General features: G+C 45.5%; 1 protein-coding gene across 5 annotated transcripts in view; it reads left to right on the forward strand.

Moving 5' to 3' along the window:
- Window positions 1-13,539, forward strand: part of GALNT2 (polypeptide N-acetylgalactosaminyltransferase 2) — a 155,395-nt gene that overhangs the window by 69,737 nt on the left and 72,119 nt on the right. For 4 of the 5 annotated variants that reach the window (XM_050949098.1, XM_050949099.1, XM_050949102.1 and 1 more), the window contains exon 3: window positions 9,817-9,970. In XM_050949098.1, the coding sequence (XP_050805055.1) occupies window positions 9,817-9,970 (154 nt within the window). Of the gene's footprint in view, window positions 1-9,816; window positions 9,971-10,371; window positions 10,487-13,539 lie in introns of those variants that run through there. The other variant, XM_050949100.1, reaches the window with a different exon arrangement.

Below are 13,539 nucleotides of genomic sequence, written 5' to 3' on the forward strand. Positions count from 1 at the left end.
GGTACCCTAGAGACAGGGCTTATCCTCAAACGGCCTCCGCTCCACCATGACCATCGAGGCATGTGTCTGAGTCATCGCACGCTGATAGTGCCGCCTATCCCGATTCAGAGACACTCAGCCGGGTTCTCCATGAGGCTCAAGGTTCAGACCAAGATCCTCATCAGTGGTCCTTTTGGACGCCTTGGGCATATCACCAGGCCCAAGGTGAACCGAAGGTACCATCACGTTCCACCCCGTCGGAACATCGCACACCAGAGGCCACTGTTAGCTGCCCCCCTCCAGCAGGTACAGATCACTCTCCTCAGGCACCAGACCCTCAGGTCCTCCCGGACCCTGACATACCTCCAGACCAAGAGTCCCTACAGGAACCACTTGTACCGGGTCTGTCGTCCTCCTCTTCCCCCAATGAGGCAGTGGCCGGTACACCTTGCTCGGGCCAACCCCCTATCGACCTCCAAGCTCATCAGGACCTTCTGAGGCAAGTTGCCTTGAATATCAATCTCCAGGTGGAGGAGGTCCTGGAGGTTGAAGACCCGGTGATAGACATACTGTCGGCGGATGCCCCAGCCTGCATAGCTTTGCCATTTATACACTCTATCCAAGCCAAAGCGGACACAATCTGGCAATCCCCGGCGTCTATCCCTCCTACGGCCAGAGGGGTGGGAAGGAAGTATGGTATCCTCCAAATGGTACGTATACCTATACACCCACCCTCCTCCATGCTCCCTGGTGGTTCAATCCATCAATGAGCGAGAGCGCCATGGCCAGCAAGCTTCCGCCCCAAAATCGCGGGAGGCTAGACGGATGGACCTGTTGGGATGTAAAGTCTACTTTGCAGGGGTCCTCCAACTCAGGGTAGCGAATCAACGGGCCCTGCTCAGTAGGTATAATTATAACACCTGGCAGTCGGTGAGTAAGTTCACTGAGCTGGTCCCACTAGACTCCCGCCAGGAATTCCGCGCCACTTTCTTTCCTTCCTTGAGAAGGGCTTGGATGTCCCTGCAGGCCTCCCTCGACATTGTGGATTCGGCGGCCAGAACCGTGGCCTCGGGAATTACGATGAGAAGGATCTCGTGGCTGCAAGTGTCAGGTCTACCTCCTGAACTGCAACACACCATCCAGGACCTGCCACTTGAAGGCCAGGGCCTTTTCTCCCAGAAAACGGACCCTAGGCTACAGACTCTTAAGGACAATCGGGTGATCATGCGTTCCCTTGGGATGCAGATCCCACGAACCCAACAGAGGTCTTTCCGTAGCCATCCTCAGCACCCTTACCCCCCCACCCAGACCGCGACAAGACTTTTTAGCAGAAGGCGTGGTCGCGGGAACCGCAGACGACAATCTGGGTCCCAAGGCGGACACAATACCGGTCCCGCCAAACCAGCGATGGACCCGAAAGCAAACTTTTGAAGGTGCGCCCGAGAGCAGAGCACCAGTCCTTCCCCAGGATCCCCTTCAGTTTTCTGACCGCCTTTCCTCCTTCCTCCCTGCGTGGTCCCAATTAACCTCGGATCGTTGGGACCTATGCATGGTGGAATTTGGATACTACCTCCAATTTATTTTGCCCCATCCCTCTTCAGGGACCCCTCTCATGAGCAATTTCTCTGGCAAGAGGTTCGCACGCTCCTCTCGATCGGAGCTATAGAGGTGGTACCGGAGGAATTAAGGGGCAGGGGATTTTACTCCCGGTATTTCCTAATCCCCAAAGCAAAAGGAGGTCTTCGACCCATCCTGGACCTGCGAGGACTCAACATGTTTTTAAAGAATTTGAAGTTCCACAGGGTATCCTTGGGGACCATTATCCCTTCCTTGGATCCCGTAGATTGGTACGCTGCTCTCGACATGAAGGACGCATATTTCCACATCTCTATTTATCCCCCACACAGACGGTACCTATGGTTTACGGTGCACCGCCAACATTTCCAATTTGCGGTCCTTCCGTTTGGCCTCTCTGCGGCCCCTCGCATCTGCCAAAGTGCATGGTGGTAATGACCGCCTTCCTCCGTCGTCAGCGAATACGTATGTTTTCTTACCTAGACGACTGGCTTATTCGAGGGACCTCTGAGGCCCGAGGGACCTCCGAGGCCCAAGTCACGCAGCACGTAGCCATCATCACGGACCTATTCGAGAGACTGGGCCTGATGGTCAATCTAGAGAAGTCTACTCTTGTGCCCAGTCAAAGAATAGAATTCACTGGGGCCATTCTAGACTCCAAACTCGCAAAAGCCTGCCTGCCATTGGTCACTAGTCTCTGTTATAAAAAGCCTCCAACCCTTTCCGACGACCTTGGCTCGCACCTGTCTGAGCCTCCTCGGTCACATGGCCGCATGTACCTTTGTAACCAAGCACGCCAAACTATGCATGCGTCCCCTTCAAACCTGGCTCACCTCAGTGTACCGTCCAGGCAGAGATACCATAGACGTGGTGGTCACCATTCCTCAGAGCATCTTAGACTCCCTCAACTGGTGGCTAACACCCTCCCTGGTTTGTGCAGGACTGCCGTTCCATCCGAACGAGACCCTTCCGCAAAACGTCCCAACTTTTTGTGGCAGTGGGAGATCAGATGAAAGGCCTACCCGTCTCTTCTCAGAGAATTTCATCATGGGTAATGGCGTGCATCCGTACTTGCTATGATCTAGCTCATGTCTCTCCGGGACATATTACCACTCATTCTACCAGGGCTCAGGCCTCATCGGCCGCCTTCCTAGCTTGAGTACCCATCCAGGAGATATGTCGAACAGCTACGTGGTCTTCAGTACATACCTTCACTTCCCATTATACCCTGGTGCAACAATCCAGAGAGGACGTAGCCTTCGGCTCTGCGGTTCTACACGCTGCAGTATCTCACTCCGACCCCACCGGCTAGGTAAGGCTTGGGATTCACCTAACTGGAATGGATATGAGCAAGCACTTGAAGAAAAGAAGATTACTCACCTTTGTAACTGTTGTTCTTCGAGATGTGTTGCTCATATCCATTCCAAAACCTGCCCTCCTTCCCCACTGTCAGAGTAGCCGGCAAGAAGGAACTGAGGAGCGGACGGGTCGGCAGGGGTATATATTTGGTGCCATAGCGGCGCTATGCCAGGGGCCGCCCAGCCGACCCACCGAGTGTTGCTAGGGTAAAAATCTTCCTACGGACATGCACGCGGCGCGCACACACCTAATTGGAATGGATATGAGCAACACATCTCGAAGAACAATAGTTACAAAGGTGAGTAACCGTCTTATTTCTAGAGCTCCAGGAAAAGCAAGGAATTGTTTACTGAGAGCTCAGTGCACAATATTTTAAAAAGTAGAACTTGTGAGTCAGTCTTTATACAAAACCATTAATGTTTTAAAGGTAAATTTGACATTTTACCATCAAAAACTCTATTCACGGTGCTATGTTCAGGGGTTCTCCCAACAAGTTTTTAGGTGGCCTTAAAGTGCAGCCACCAACTCTTGCTGGTGGCTGCTGACAATTTTTCCTAAAATCCTTAACTTTAGGACAAATTAAATATGCACATATGCATGTCCAAATCATTGTAATTTATTTATGTAGGTTTTTTTGCGGACTCGGTATTTAAAATTTAATGTACAGTTGTCTCTCTCTTCTTCAGTGGCCTAAGTAGAATAGAAACACAAATGAGGTGCTTTGCATGTTTTGCTTTTTTGGTTGCATTTTTTTTAGACTTGCTAGCAAGTAAGTCTTCTGCTGTGAAAAGTGATATTTGTATATTTGTTAATGTCAGTTTTCAAGCAGACCTACTCAACCCCAGCAAGCAGGGGAACAAATTAAGCCTTGGATGAGGAGGTGAGTAGGGGGCTATGGGTGATGAGGGGATAGATGGGAGGCAGCAGGGGTCAAGGGCGATGGAGGGTCAGGGCAGAAGCATAGGGTTCTGCTGCACGGATGGGGGCTGGAAGAGGCAGCGGGGGCCAGGAGTGGGAGGTGAGTCCGGACCCAAAGCTGGAGCCTGCTGCCCTGCAGCTGGGGGATGGAGCCTGCTTCTGCAGGGACCAGCCCCTGCTGGTGGCTCTGGGGAAGGGGCTGCTGCTTTGCCCTCTCCTCCTCACTCTCCCTCCCCCCTCCACCCCCATCGCCTAGGAGGCTGTGGCTGCAAGAAAAGTCCCTGGTTGCCACATGGAGCCGTGGTGGCTGCATTTGAGAAATGCTGTCCTACTTCAACACTGCAGGGAGCTAAATTCCCATACTCTGAAGTGGTGGTGTCAGCTTTAGCAGGTGTAAAGCAAAACTCTGACCACTTGTCTTGACAGATTACTAAAGAAAAGATTTATTTCTAGCTCACATGTATTAGTATCAATCTTTAATTGTATTAAATTAACAATTTGTGATTATACATTTTAATTAAAGCATTGCATTTCCCTTTTTGAGTAAAGGAGCAATTAACTACACCTTTGAACCTGATAGTACAATTTTGATAAAGGACTTTATAAAAATAATATTGAGACTCAGAGATTAAAACTAATCAAGGAACCTTCCCTATTTTAGTAACTTCTTTTTAAAGTTTTTCTGGCTCTCTTCCCAGTACAGGTTACTCCTTTTTAGACTAGAGTAACATGAAAAATATTTTAAGTGGTCCTTCTTGGAGAGGATTTAAATGTTACTGCACAACTGACATGACATTCCAGTTCTCTTCCCCTCCATCTCTTTGATAACGGTCACAATCTAGCAGCTATTGACATCCACATTAAGAGAATTATACAATATAGCCCACTGGTATTGACCTATGTTTAGTAGTAAAACTAGGTCCAAAAAGTGAGCTCCTGATCCCCATATCACCTGTGGCTGCTGCTTGGGTTGGGGATTTCCTGAGTAACTGACCTGCTATTCTTTCCCACTCCCAACCCCCTCTTTCCTTTACTTATCCCCCATATGCTGTTCCTGCTGGGGTCTTGCTCCCCATCCCACACAACTATGCCTACTGCTGGAGTTTCACCTGTTCCCTTCCTTCACATCCAAGCTCATCTGCTCGGTCATCTCTTCTCTACCAGTTCAATTCAGCTAATTTATTCTGTGGCCCGTTTCCTTCTCCCTTTTTCTCCCAGATCTCCTCTGTTCTTTTTCCTCCAGGTTCATTCTGCAGGCCAGGGATGGCCAAAGTACGATATGTTCAGCTTCCCCTTCTGTCCCTGCCCAAACCTAGAGCAGGTGCTTTAGAGTCAGCTATGCCAACCTTATGCCACTTGGAAATTCTCCAGATGCCTTATTACAGCAACTCTGTACTTTTTTTTTTTTTTTTTTTTGCAGCTGCCACCCAGGATCTGGCTTGAAGTCTTGAGTTAGCAAATAGGAAGCAGGAGTAAGAATCTCCTTAGAAGTGAAGATCCTTTTAAAGTAGATAACTCTAACTTAAAGGGACGGAAGACAACATTGAGATGACTGTTTCTACGTAGAACTCTTTCCAAACTTTTTTAGGCGTCATCTGCTTTTTTAAATTAATAAAAATGCTTTAATAAATTCTAAAGCTACTGTTTTATCACTAGGGCTTACAAATAAAACGTGAAACGCAGTATTTGAAAATTCTTTTACTTACCTGTCAACCCAAATTCAGGCTTTTGCGTTTCCTTGGCTACAGCTGACTGCATCACAAATGCCTGAAGCAGTGCAAGTCTCTATTGCTCTCTGGGACATTGTCAGTGATTGGGGAAAAAATATAGAACCATATTCCTAGTCTTGTTGGATACTAACTGCCAGTCCTGAAACTTAATCTGATATCATATATATGAATCAGAACCACAATTTTTGGGGAAAATTTTATTTTTAGTTTAACAGAGTTAAAATCAAAACTACACTGCATAGCACATACAATACAAAGTTTAGGAAGCATGTTCTATCAATATAGCATGAGGTAAAATATAAGCTAAGTATTTGTACCTGTCTTTTTAATGCAGTTTGATAGTTGGAAACAGACCCAGCTCTCCAAACCACCAATAAATGCTCACCAGTAGCTCTGAAAAATGATTTCTGTAGTCATACTTGTCTACTGGTAAACGAAGCAGATAATGTATAAAAATACATGGTCAGTTGCTGGAAAAGGCTGAATAATAGAGCCTTTTATCTTAAAACTTAAAACTTAATTATTAGTAAATTGTCACACGCTACCCTCTTTGCAGCTTCAAAGACAATAGCCTCATTTTTGCAGCGCAGCATTTCAATTTCCCTCTGCGCAGTTGTAATTTACAGTAGTTCACTTGGACTATTGTAACTTGTAACCATGCAGAACCACATGAGCAATTCTAGCTAATGTAAACCTGTCTAATGGGAACACTTGCATTGTTCCCTCCAACTGGTGCCATACCAGAGCATTGTGGGTACGCATTCCACAGTTGTCAGTGCAAGTCCCTGAAGCAGGGGTTGGTGGGAATACCATTTCACTATTAAAGAGGTGCTATAACCATTTAAAAAGTTAATCCTATGCATTAACGTTTTTAATGTATACAGTAGTATGTATTTTGTAAAATTAAATGTGAGCATTACATTAAAATAGCCTTTATTTTTGAAACCAGAAAAGCCTTAGGATTTAATGCATTGCACTTTATTAAATGGAAAACAAATATGCCTCAAATAATAGAAGTTACTGTAGTTCAGTATGAATCATCAGGCGTATAAGTGATTGTCAGTTTTGGGCTAACTAAACCTTTGACCTCCTCTGTGGTCTCCTCAAGGAATCCCCTCTCCGGCCTCTAACCATCACCATTCTCTGGGCAGGGACACATATCCCTCTCCCTCTTAACCCAGGGGGTTTAGACTTGCAGCCCCCTTGTTTATCTCCACAAGTCTGAGTCCAGCTCCTGTGTGTTGCTTTCTTTTCCAGGACTTTGACTAGTGATGCCAGTAGTTCCAAGTAGTCAAACATCTCTTTCAGAGCAAAGCACATTGATTTTAGGATAAAAAGCCTTGGAGAAAGCATGTAAAACAATAAAAGGACTAAATGCTTAAGTTCACCAGAAGCCCCCATCCTCGCCATCAGTTCTTATGGGAATTGGAATCCCTGATAAATTCCAAATTCTTTCAGATCTGTCAGTCAGGCTTTGCCTCTCTTGATTGTCAGGTCATGGCCGTTTGTAGCCCAAGAAGCCCGCTCTGTCAGTTCAAACTCTGCCTTTATATCCAAAACCCCTGTTTTTGTTTTCAAGCCTCCTAAAACATGTAAAACTACTCCTTTGCCCAGGTGGTCAGGCTTCAAATGCTGGGTATCTGCATTACCAGCCCTTGGGATTTTGCGTTGATCATCTATAGTGATTCCACAGGGAAATCACCCGGTGAGCCAGGAACGCACAAATAGAACGTTCACAGACCTTTGTATCACCTGGCCTCTCAATATAATAGTCTCTGAGGTTTTTCATGCTTTCAGGGGCTCGCTCAAATATACAGATAACATTCCTAATGTTCAGTACCTGTTTGCTATATCTCTCACAGTGATATTGGTTGCTGGAGGGCTTGCAGGGATATTGTGGAACACTGCTAGGAAGACCAGTTACCATGGTGTAGCTGAGCATTAGCACTAATGGCATATGCTATCTTTGCAAAAGTGCTGAGTGACTTGGTGCAGGAGAAGTGATGATAAGCCTTGTTTCAAGTAGGAGCAATTGTGCATTATTGCAGACTGTTGTGTGAAGATGTTGCAAGTGTTTGCAATGTCAGAATTCTCAAGTGTATAACTGCCTTCAAACCCTAAAAATGTCCTGAGAGAAATTGTGGAAGACTCATAGAAGTTTCTTTTCACCGCTCTTAAGGTTGGGCTTTGACAGCTACAAAGTGTTCCTCTGCTGCATTTTCACTAATTGGAAGCTGAAAATCTCTCTTTCTCCCCATAGTGTTGTAGTCTTCCCTCTGGCTCTCTTCACAGGTTGCTAAATAAATGTTTTTCAGTCCGTTACATTTTGGTCTCTCTGGTTCTGGCTTTTCTGCATGTTTTCTTCAACCTCTTTTGGGAGGTAAATTCATTTGTAGAAAGTGTTCAATCTGAACTAATTGAGTAGCTCTTAAACCTGTAATCCAAAATATAGGCATCTATGTTCTTGCTCTGTGACTAGATTTTCTTAAAATATTTACTTCCATGGCTCCTCTGCTTTTCACTAGTACTTGCTGTTTAGGTAAGCTGTCAGTATTTGAACTCCAAACACCACCACAAGCTTGGTCAGAGCTAACTTAATCAACTCCTCAGTTGGCTCAAAACCTAGAGAATCTCAAATCTATTCAATGATTTTCTTTTCAGTAAACAGTTTCCATTCTTGATGGATTTTTCTCACACAATATTTTGGTATCAGTCTTATTTTCCAGCAGAAATTCCAAATGGAATTCTAGCTGGCTACATCTTCAATCAGTTAGCCCTAACTCACTTAGTGCACATTGCAAATTGGCAACAGTAAAGGTGCATTTGAAATGTCTGACCAATCTCTGGCTGCCCTAATGAATGCCTCTTATAATAGTACATCTGTGAAGCAGAGCAGCAGGTTACGTGTAAAGTATCCTAAGGTATACGCTTTACTTGCCTAAAAACTTTTTTTTGTTAGCATCCATGGGGTGCTCCAAGAGAATTGCCTGCGCACTCTGTCTCCCGCCTCCCCGCCCTAATCTGCCACTTACTGGACTTGCCCAAAAATATCTCTGAAATATCAGTTCCCTGTGTTGCTTTTGAAAAACTCAGCAAAGCATAACTTCTCCTTGTGAACGCATTCGTTGTCAAACATACTGACCCCCAAAGAATGTTTTGTGTCATCATTTGTATAGTGTCAGTAGTGTGCCTGGTGCTACACAGCAACTTTAGTATGGTGTCTTGAAGAACACTTATGCATTAAAATTGCATTTAGTTGTTAGGGGTAACACTATTTGTGCTCAAGTGGTTTTGAGTCATAAAGCATGAATCCTGTACAGTTGCAATAGGTTGGCTGTCAATAGCCATATAAGAAGGAATAATGTATTTAAAATTAAGAGTTAAAAACAGAGTTTCATTTTTTCTAGATGCAAGCCTTCAAGCTTCTGGTGTATATGACAAGATCAGTAATTTTATGAGTGTGTCGATCCTCTCAGAAGAGAAGATTGTTTTACCTTAATTCCGTAGTATAATGTTAGAAGAAGCAGGCTTTGGGTAAAGCATACATCCCCATAAGCATGCCAGCTATTACCAGGGATCGCATAGCTATGTGCTCTTTAGTAAAGAGTTAACCTGCTCATGACAGAATCTAACAGCTACGAAGTGTTTCAACTAGTTCATGAATTTCATATCAGAAAGTGGTCAACTATCCTAACTATTGGTAGCATATCTATGTCTTACAAAATAACTTATAAAATTTACTTGTAACCATGTTTATGAAGAACAGACCTTTAGAGCATGGAGATACAAATCATTACTTTTAAAGATGAGACTGGCTAAATTAAACCACAGGGTTTGGTTTAGTGATGTTAATTGAAATCTAAACTGGAAAAATTAAATGAGTTTTTTTGGGGGAGTAAATCTGTGCTTGAATCATCAGCTGCCTGATGTGGAAATGTCCTTTGAAAGTGGAACATATGGTTCCTGAGGTTAAAACCTGTAACTGAGGAAAGCAGCGTGGTCTAATGATTACAGTAGCAGCAGGACTAGGAGTCGGGATACTATTAATTCAGTTCCTACTGAAACTTTGCACTAGTCAATTGTGTGACTCAGAGCAAATAACTTTATGCAAATAACTCTGTGTTTAAGGCTTCATTTGTATTAAAGCACTGTGATCCCGTAAAAGTGAAAACTTGATTTCAGACACTTGAAAACTAGAGCTTAATGCTTTAGATCTATGATGCAAATATTTAACTTTGAGTTTCTTCCTTTTTAGGAAAAGTTCGATGGCAAGATTTTGATCAAGACAGTTACGTTGGTGTTACTATGGTCCGATCTGGGCAGGACCCATACGCTCGTAATAAGTTCAATCAAGTAGAAAGTGACAAACTGCAAATGGACAGAAACATACCTGATACCAGGCATGATCAGTAAGTGCCAGACTCAGCAGTTGTTGAGTTAATCGGTTATTCTTCATTTACAGCTCTTGCGCTGCATATGGCTCTTCAGTACCCTGCACAGTTGTGTCTAAACTGCCACCAATGAGAATTTCCTGGCCCAAGTAGCTGGGCTGATGGTACGACCTTGAGCTTTAGACATGATAAAACATGCTTAAGCTTGCCTAAACTTTTGTCTACTGTACAGCTTCTACTTTTCTTATCACCAGTTGAATTCATCAGTTCAACTGGTGGTGAATTACATGTCTTCTTTTTGCTAGTGTTGACAAAGAGCAGGTGGCCATTTTGTAGTGTCTGCGTGTCTAGTGCTTTGCTATTACTGGATCCCAGGCAGAATAAGTAAAATGCCAAAAACTGTAGCACTTCTGTTGCAGGTTGCCTTTGGAGATTCAGGATGAGTAATGAACTGCCTGAAGGTCAGATCCCATCCTGGGTAGCTGGGCTGTGCATCATGAAATTCCTTCAGGTCTGGGCATTGATAGAATACATGTGCGTATACCCACTCCTGATCTTTGAGCAGTACTCCATTCTCAGGCTGTGGTAGCTTCCACACTGCTTATGCCCCAAAATACATGGTGTGAATGTTCAGTGGATTCACAAAGCAGTGGGACAACTGAGTATCAGTGCACAGGAATACAACAGGGCTCCGTGTCATGCTGTGAGTCCAGATCCTCTGGCCAGCCTTCCTGAATGCTGCCTGCCTGCACATGAGTTAGTGTAAGGAAGAGGGCACACTTCTTTGCCCTAAGAGATGTGAACTACCTCAATTTATATCAGTGGGGTGTTAACTCTGAAGTCTGTGGGTATGCGTATGCTACGGGGACAATACTGGCATAGCCCCATGGTGTGTAGACTCCCCAACAGCAATGGAAGGGGTTTTTCTGTCACTGTAGAAACATCACCTTCCTAAAACGCTGGTAGCTAGGTTGACGGAAGCAATTTTCTATCTATGTAGCTGCACGTACCCTGGGGATTAGGTTGGTGTAGCTATGTCAGTCGGGTATGGATTTTTTTCATATCCTGGACTGATGTAGCAATGTTGACCTAAACTTTAAATATAAACCGGTCCTTTGTGTCTCTAACCTCATCTATTCAAAGAAACTGCGCACCATTGCTGATAGTGGTAGTCAGGTTCCTTCTGAACTGATACTGAAAATGGCTTAACTAATAGTTTAGGTAAGATAAAACCACTTTTGTTATCAGTTTAGGGGGACTCTTTGCTGACCACACTGTTGACAGTGGGTAGCAGTGTAGATTTTGGTCGGGAGAGGGGAGGGGAAGAAGTATGTGTCTGCTTTAGCTTTTTTGAGCTATGCATTTGGAATGTCTACCAAACTTTGAGCATTTCTCTCTTTCCCACTTCAACCTTGTGTGAACCTTGAGCACTGGTGACAAGTAGGCTAAATCTTCTGACTTGTTACCCACTGGATGACTGATCAAGGGTTGCGTTATTCATGATACTGCAAAACCCAATACTATGTTATGTCTTACTGCAAAGTCAATGAATAAGGTTATGATTCTTCAGCTGTTAAAGATTAGCTAGTTACATAGTATTGTAGACAAATAAACCTTGTTTTTAAAATGTATACATGGCGTGGGAACTTGTCGTATCAGCCAGGCAAGGTACTAACCAACTTCTACAGGACTTTATTTTTAAAGTGGAAACCTCTTTACCAAGCTGCTGCTGCTCCCTCTGTAACTCTCACTCTGCCTCTTCGGCTCCTCCCCCCTCCTGTTTCCTGACCTTTCAGACTCCCAACAGTCAGTGCTCCCAGCTCTAATAATTACAAGCAACATCTGAACATCACAGAACTATGGGTGGAGGGAGTACTGTAGCACCCCCAGGTTTTACGTAGAGCCGCTGGCCCTGCACCCAGGCCTCCACTCCCCAGCCCCGTGCTTGGGTCCCGGCTGCTGGCCCTGTTCCCTGGCCACTGGCCCCGTGCCCAGGGCCCTGCTCCTGGCCTCTGGCCCCAAGCCTGGGACTCTGCTTCCCAGCCCTGCGCCCGGGGTTCAGGTCTCAGCCGCAGGCCCTGTACCCTGGGCTCCGGTCCCGGCTGCCTGCCCACTTCCCGGCTGCTGGCCCTGTACCTAGGGCCCTGCACCTGGGGCTCTGCTCTTGGGACGCTGGCCTCGCTCATTGGCCCTATGCCCAGGGTCCCACATCCATCCTGGGATCCTGGCCACTGGCTACACTCCCGGGGCTCCACTCCTGACCCTGCGTGCAGGGTGCTGGCTGCGGGCCTGTGCCTAGGGCTCTGCTCATGGCCCTGTGCCCACCCTCAGCCTTTTTCTCCTTACTCCTGTTTGCCCCCCCCTCCCCGGAGACATGGCACTGCTCCTGGCCCCTATTGGTGGGGATGGGGTCACAGAAGAAGTATGGGAGCTAGATTTCAGCACTTCCACTACAGGGGGAGGGATAGCTTTGAGCATTGGCCTGCTAAACCCAGGGTTGTGAGTTCAGTCTTTGAGGAAGCCACTCAGAGATCGGGGGCAAAATCAGTGCTTGGTCCTGCTAGTGAAGGCAGGTGGCTGGACTCAATGACCTTTCAAGGTCCCTTCCAGCTCTGAGATAGGTGTATCTCCATATATTATTAAAAGGGTTCCAGCACCACTGTACGTATATCAAAGTAGTGTATGTAGAACTCCAAGTATAAGGCTGTAAATTACACTCAAAATTAAAAGTTGCTCCCAGCGTCCCTTGTCATTAACTTACTTCAATGTTTGTGTTTACACTTAGTTTTATGGAAATGATATCTTGGTGTAGTGAAATGAATTGCTGTCTGGGATACTGATTTATCAGATGAATGCATTTGTGTGATCAAATCACATAAGCTTAGGATTTGTAAATTAAGCTGAGCAGCATAAAATTGTGCTATTGGTAGTGAATGGTATTCATACATATGATGATGATGGAAAAGCTGTTTAGTTTCTGTGAAGTAAAGAGAACTTTAGCATGAAGATTGCTTTGTCTTCACTAGTCCGCCTCTCCCTCCCCCCCCACCTTTCTGGAGTTGAGCTCACAGGAAGAGGTTAAGTGAGTATCTATTGGGTGTCTGGGAAGTAGGTGGGCGAAGCCCGCCCACTGCTAAAGGATCCCTCCCGCCCCAGCCTAAGGGGAGGACCCACAGGACCACCGAACCCACTGTTTGCGGAGGACAACTAATAAAAGAACAGGGACAGGAGTGCGGTCAAAGGGTCATAATAACTAGGGAGTTATCATTACCAGCTGTCCTTGGTAATTTACAACATTCTGGGCATTAGCTGGCCTGACATCTCAATGAGTGGAACACTGTGACCCTAATTTAGCAACCACCTATGGCTTTATGCTCCCCTGGACATCAAGAGAGATTATTCTAAAAAGTGAAAGCGCAGAAAAGGATTGATTTCTTTAAAGGGAGGAGTTGTCATTCTAGATTCTGTTTTAAATGCTAAATGAGTCAGATACTCAGCCTTTTTGATCGAGTCCTTGTCCCCACTCAGTGCTGTTAAATGGCCAGGAAAGAATGCTGGAGAACCCACACTGATGTCTGGGGCTCCCC

The sequence above is a fragment of the Gopherus flavomarginatus genome, chromosome 4 (genome assembly GCF_025201925.1).
Source record: "Gopherus flavomarginatus isolate rGopFla2 chromosome 4, rGopFla2.mat.asm, whole genome shotgun sequence".
Classification (NCBI taxonomy): Eukaryota; Metazoa; Chordata; order Testudines; family Testudinidae; genus Gopherus; species Gopherus flavomarginatus.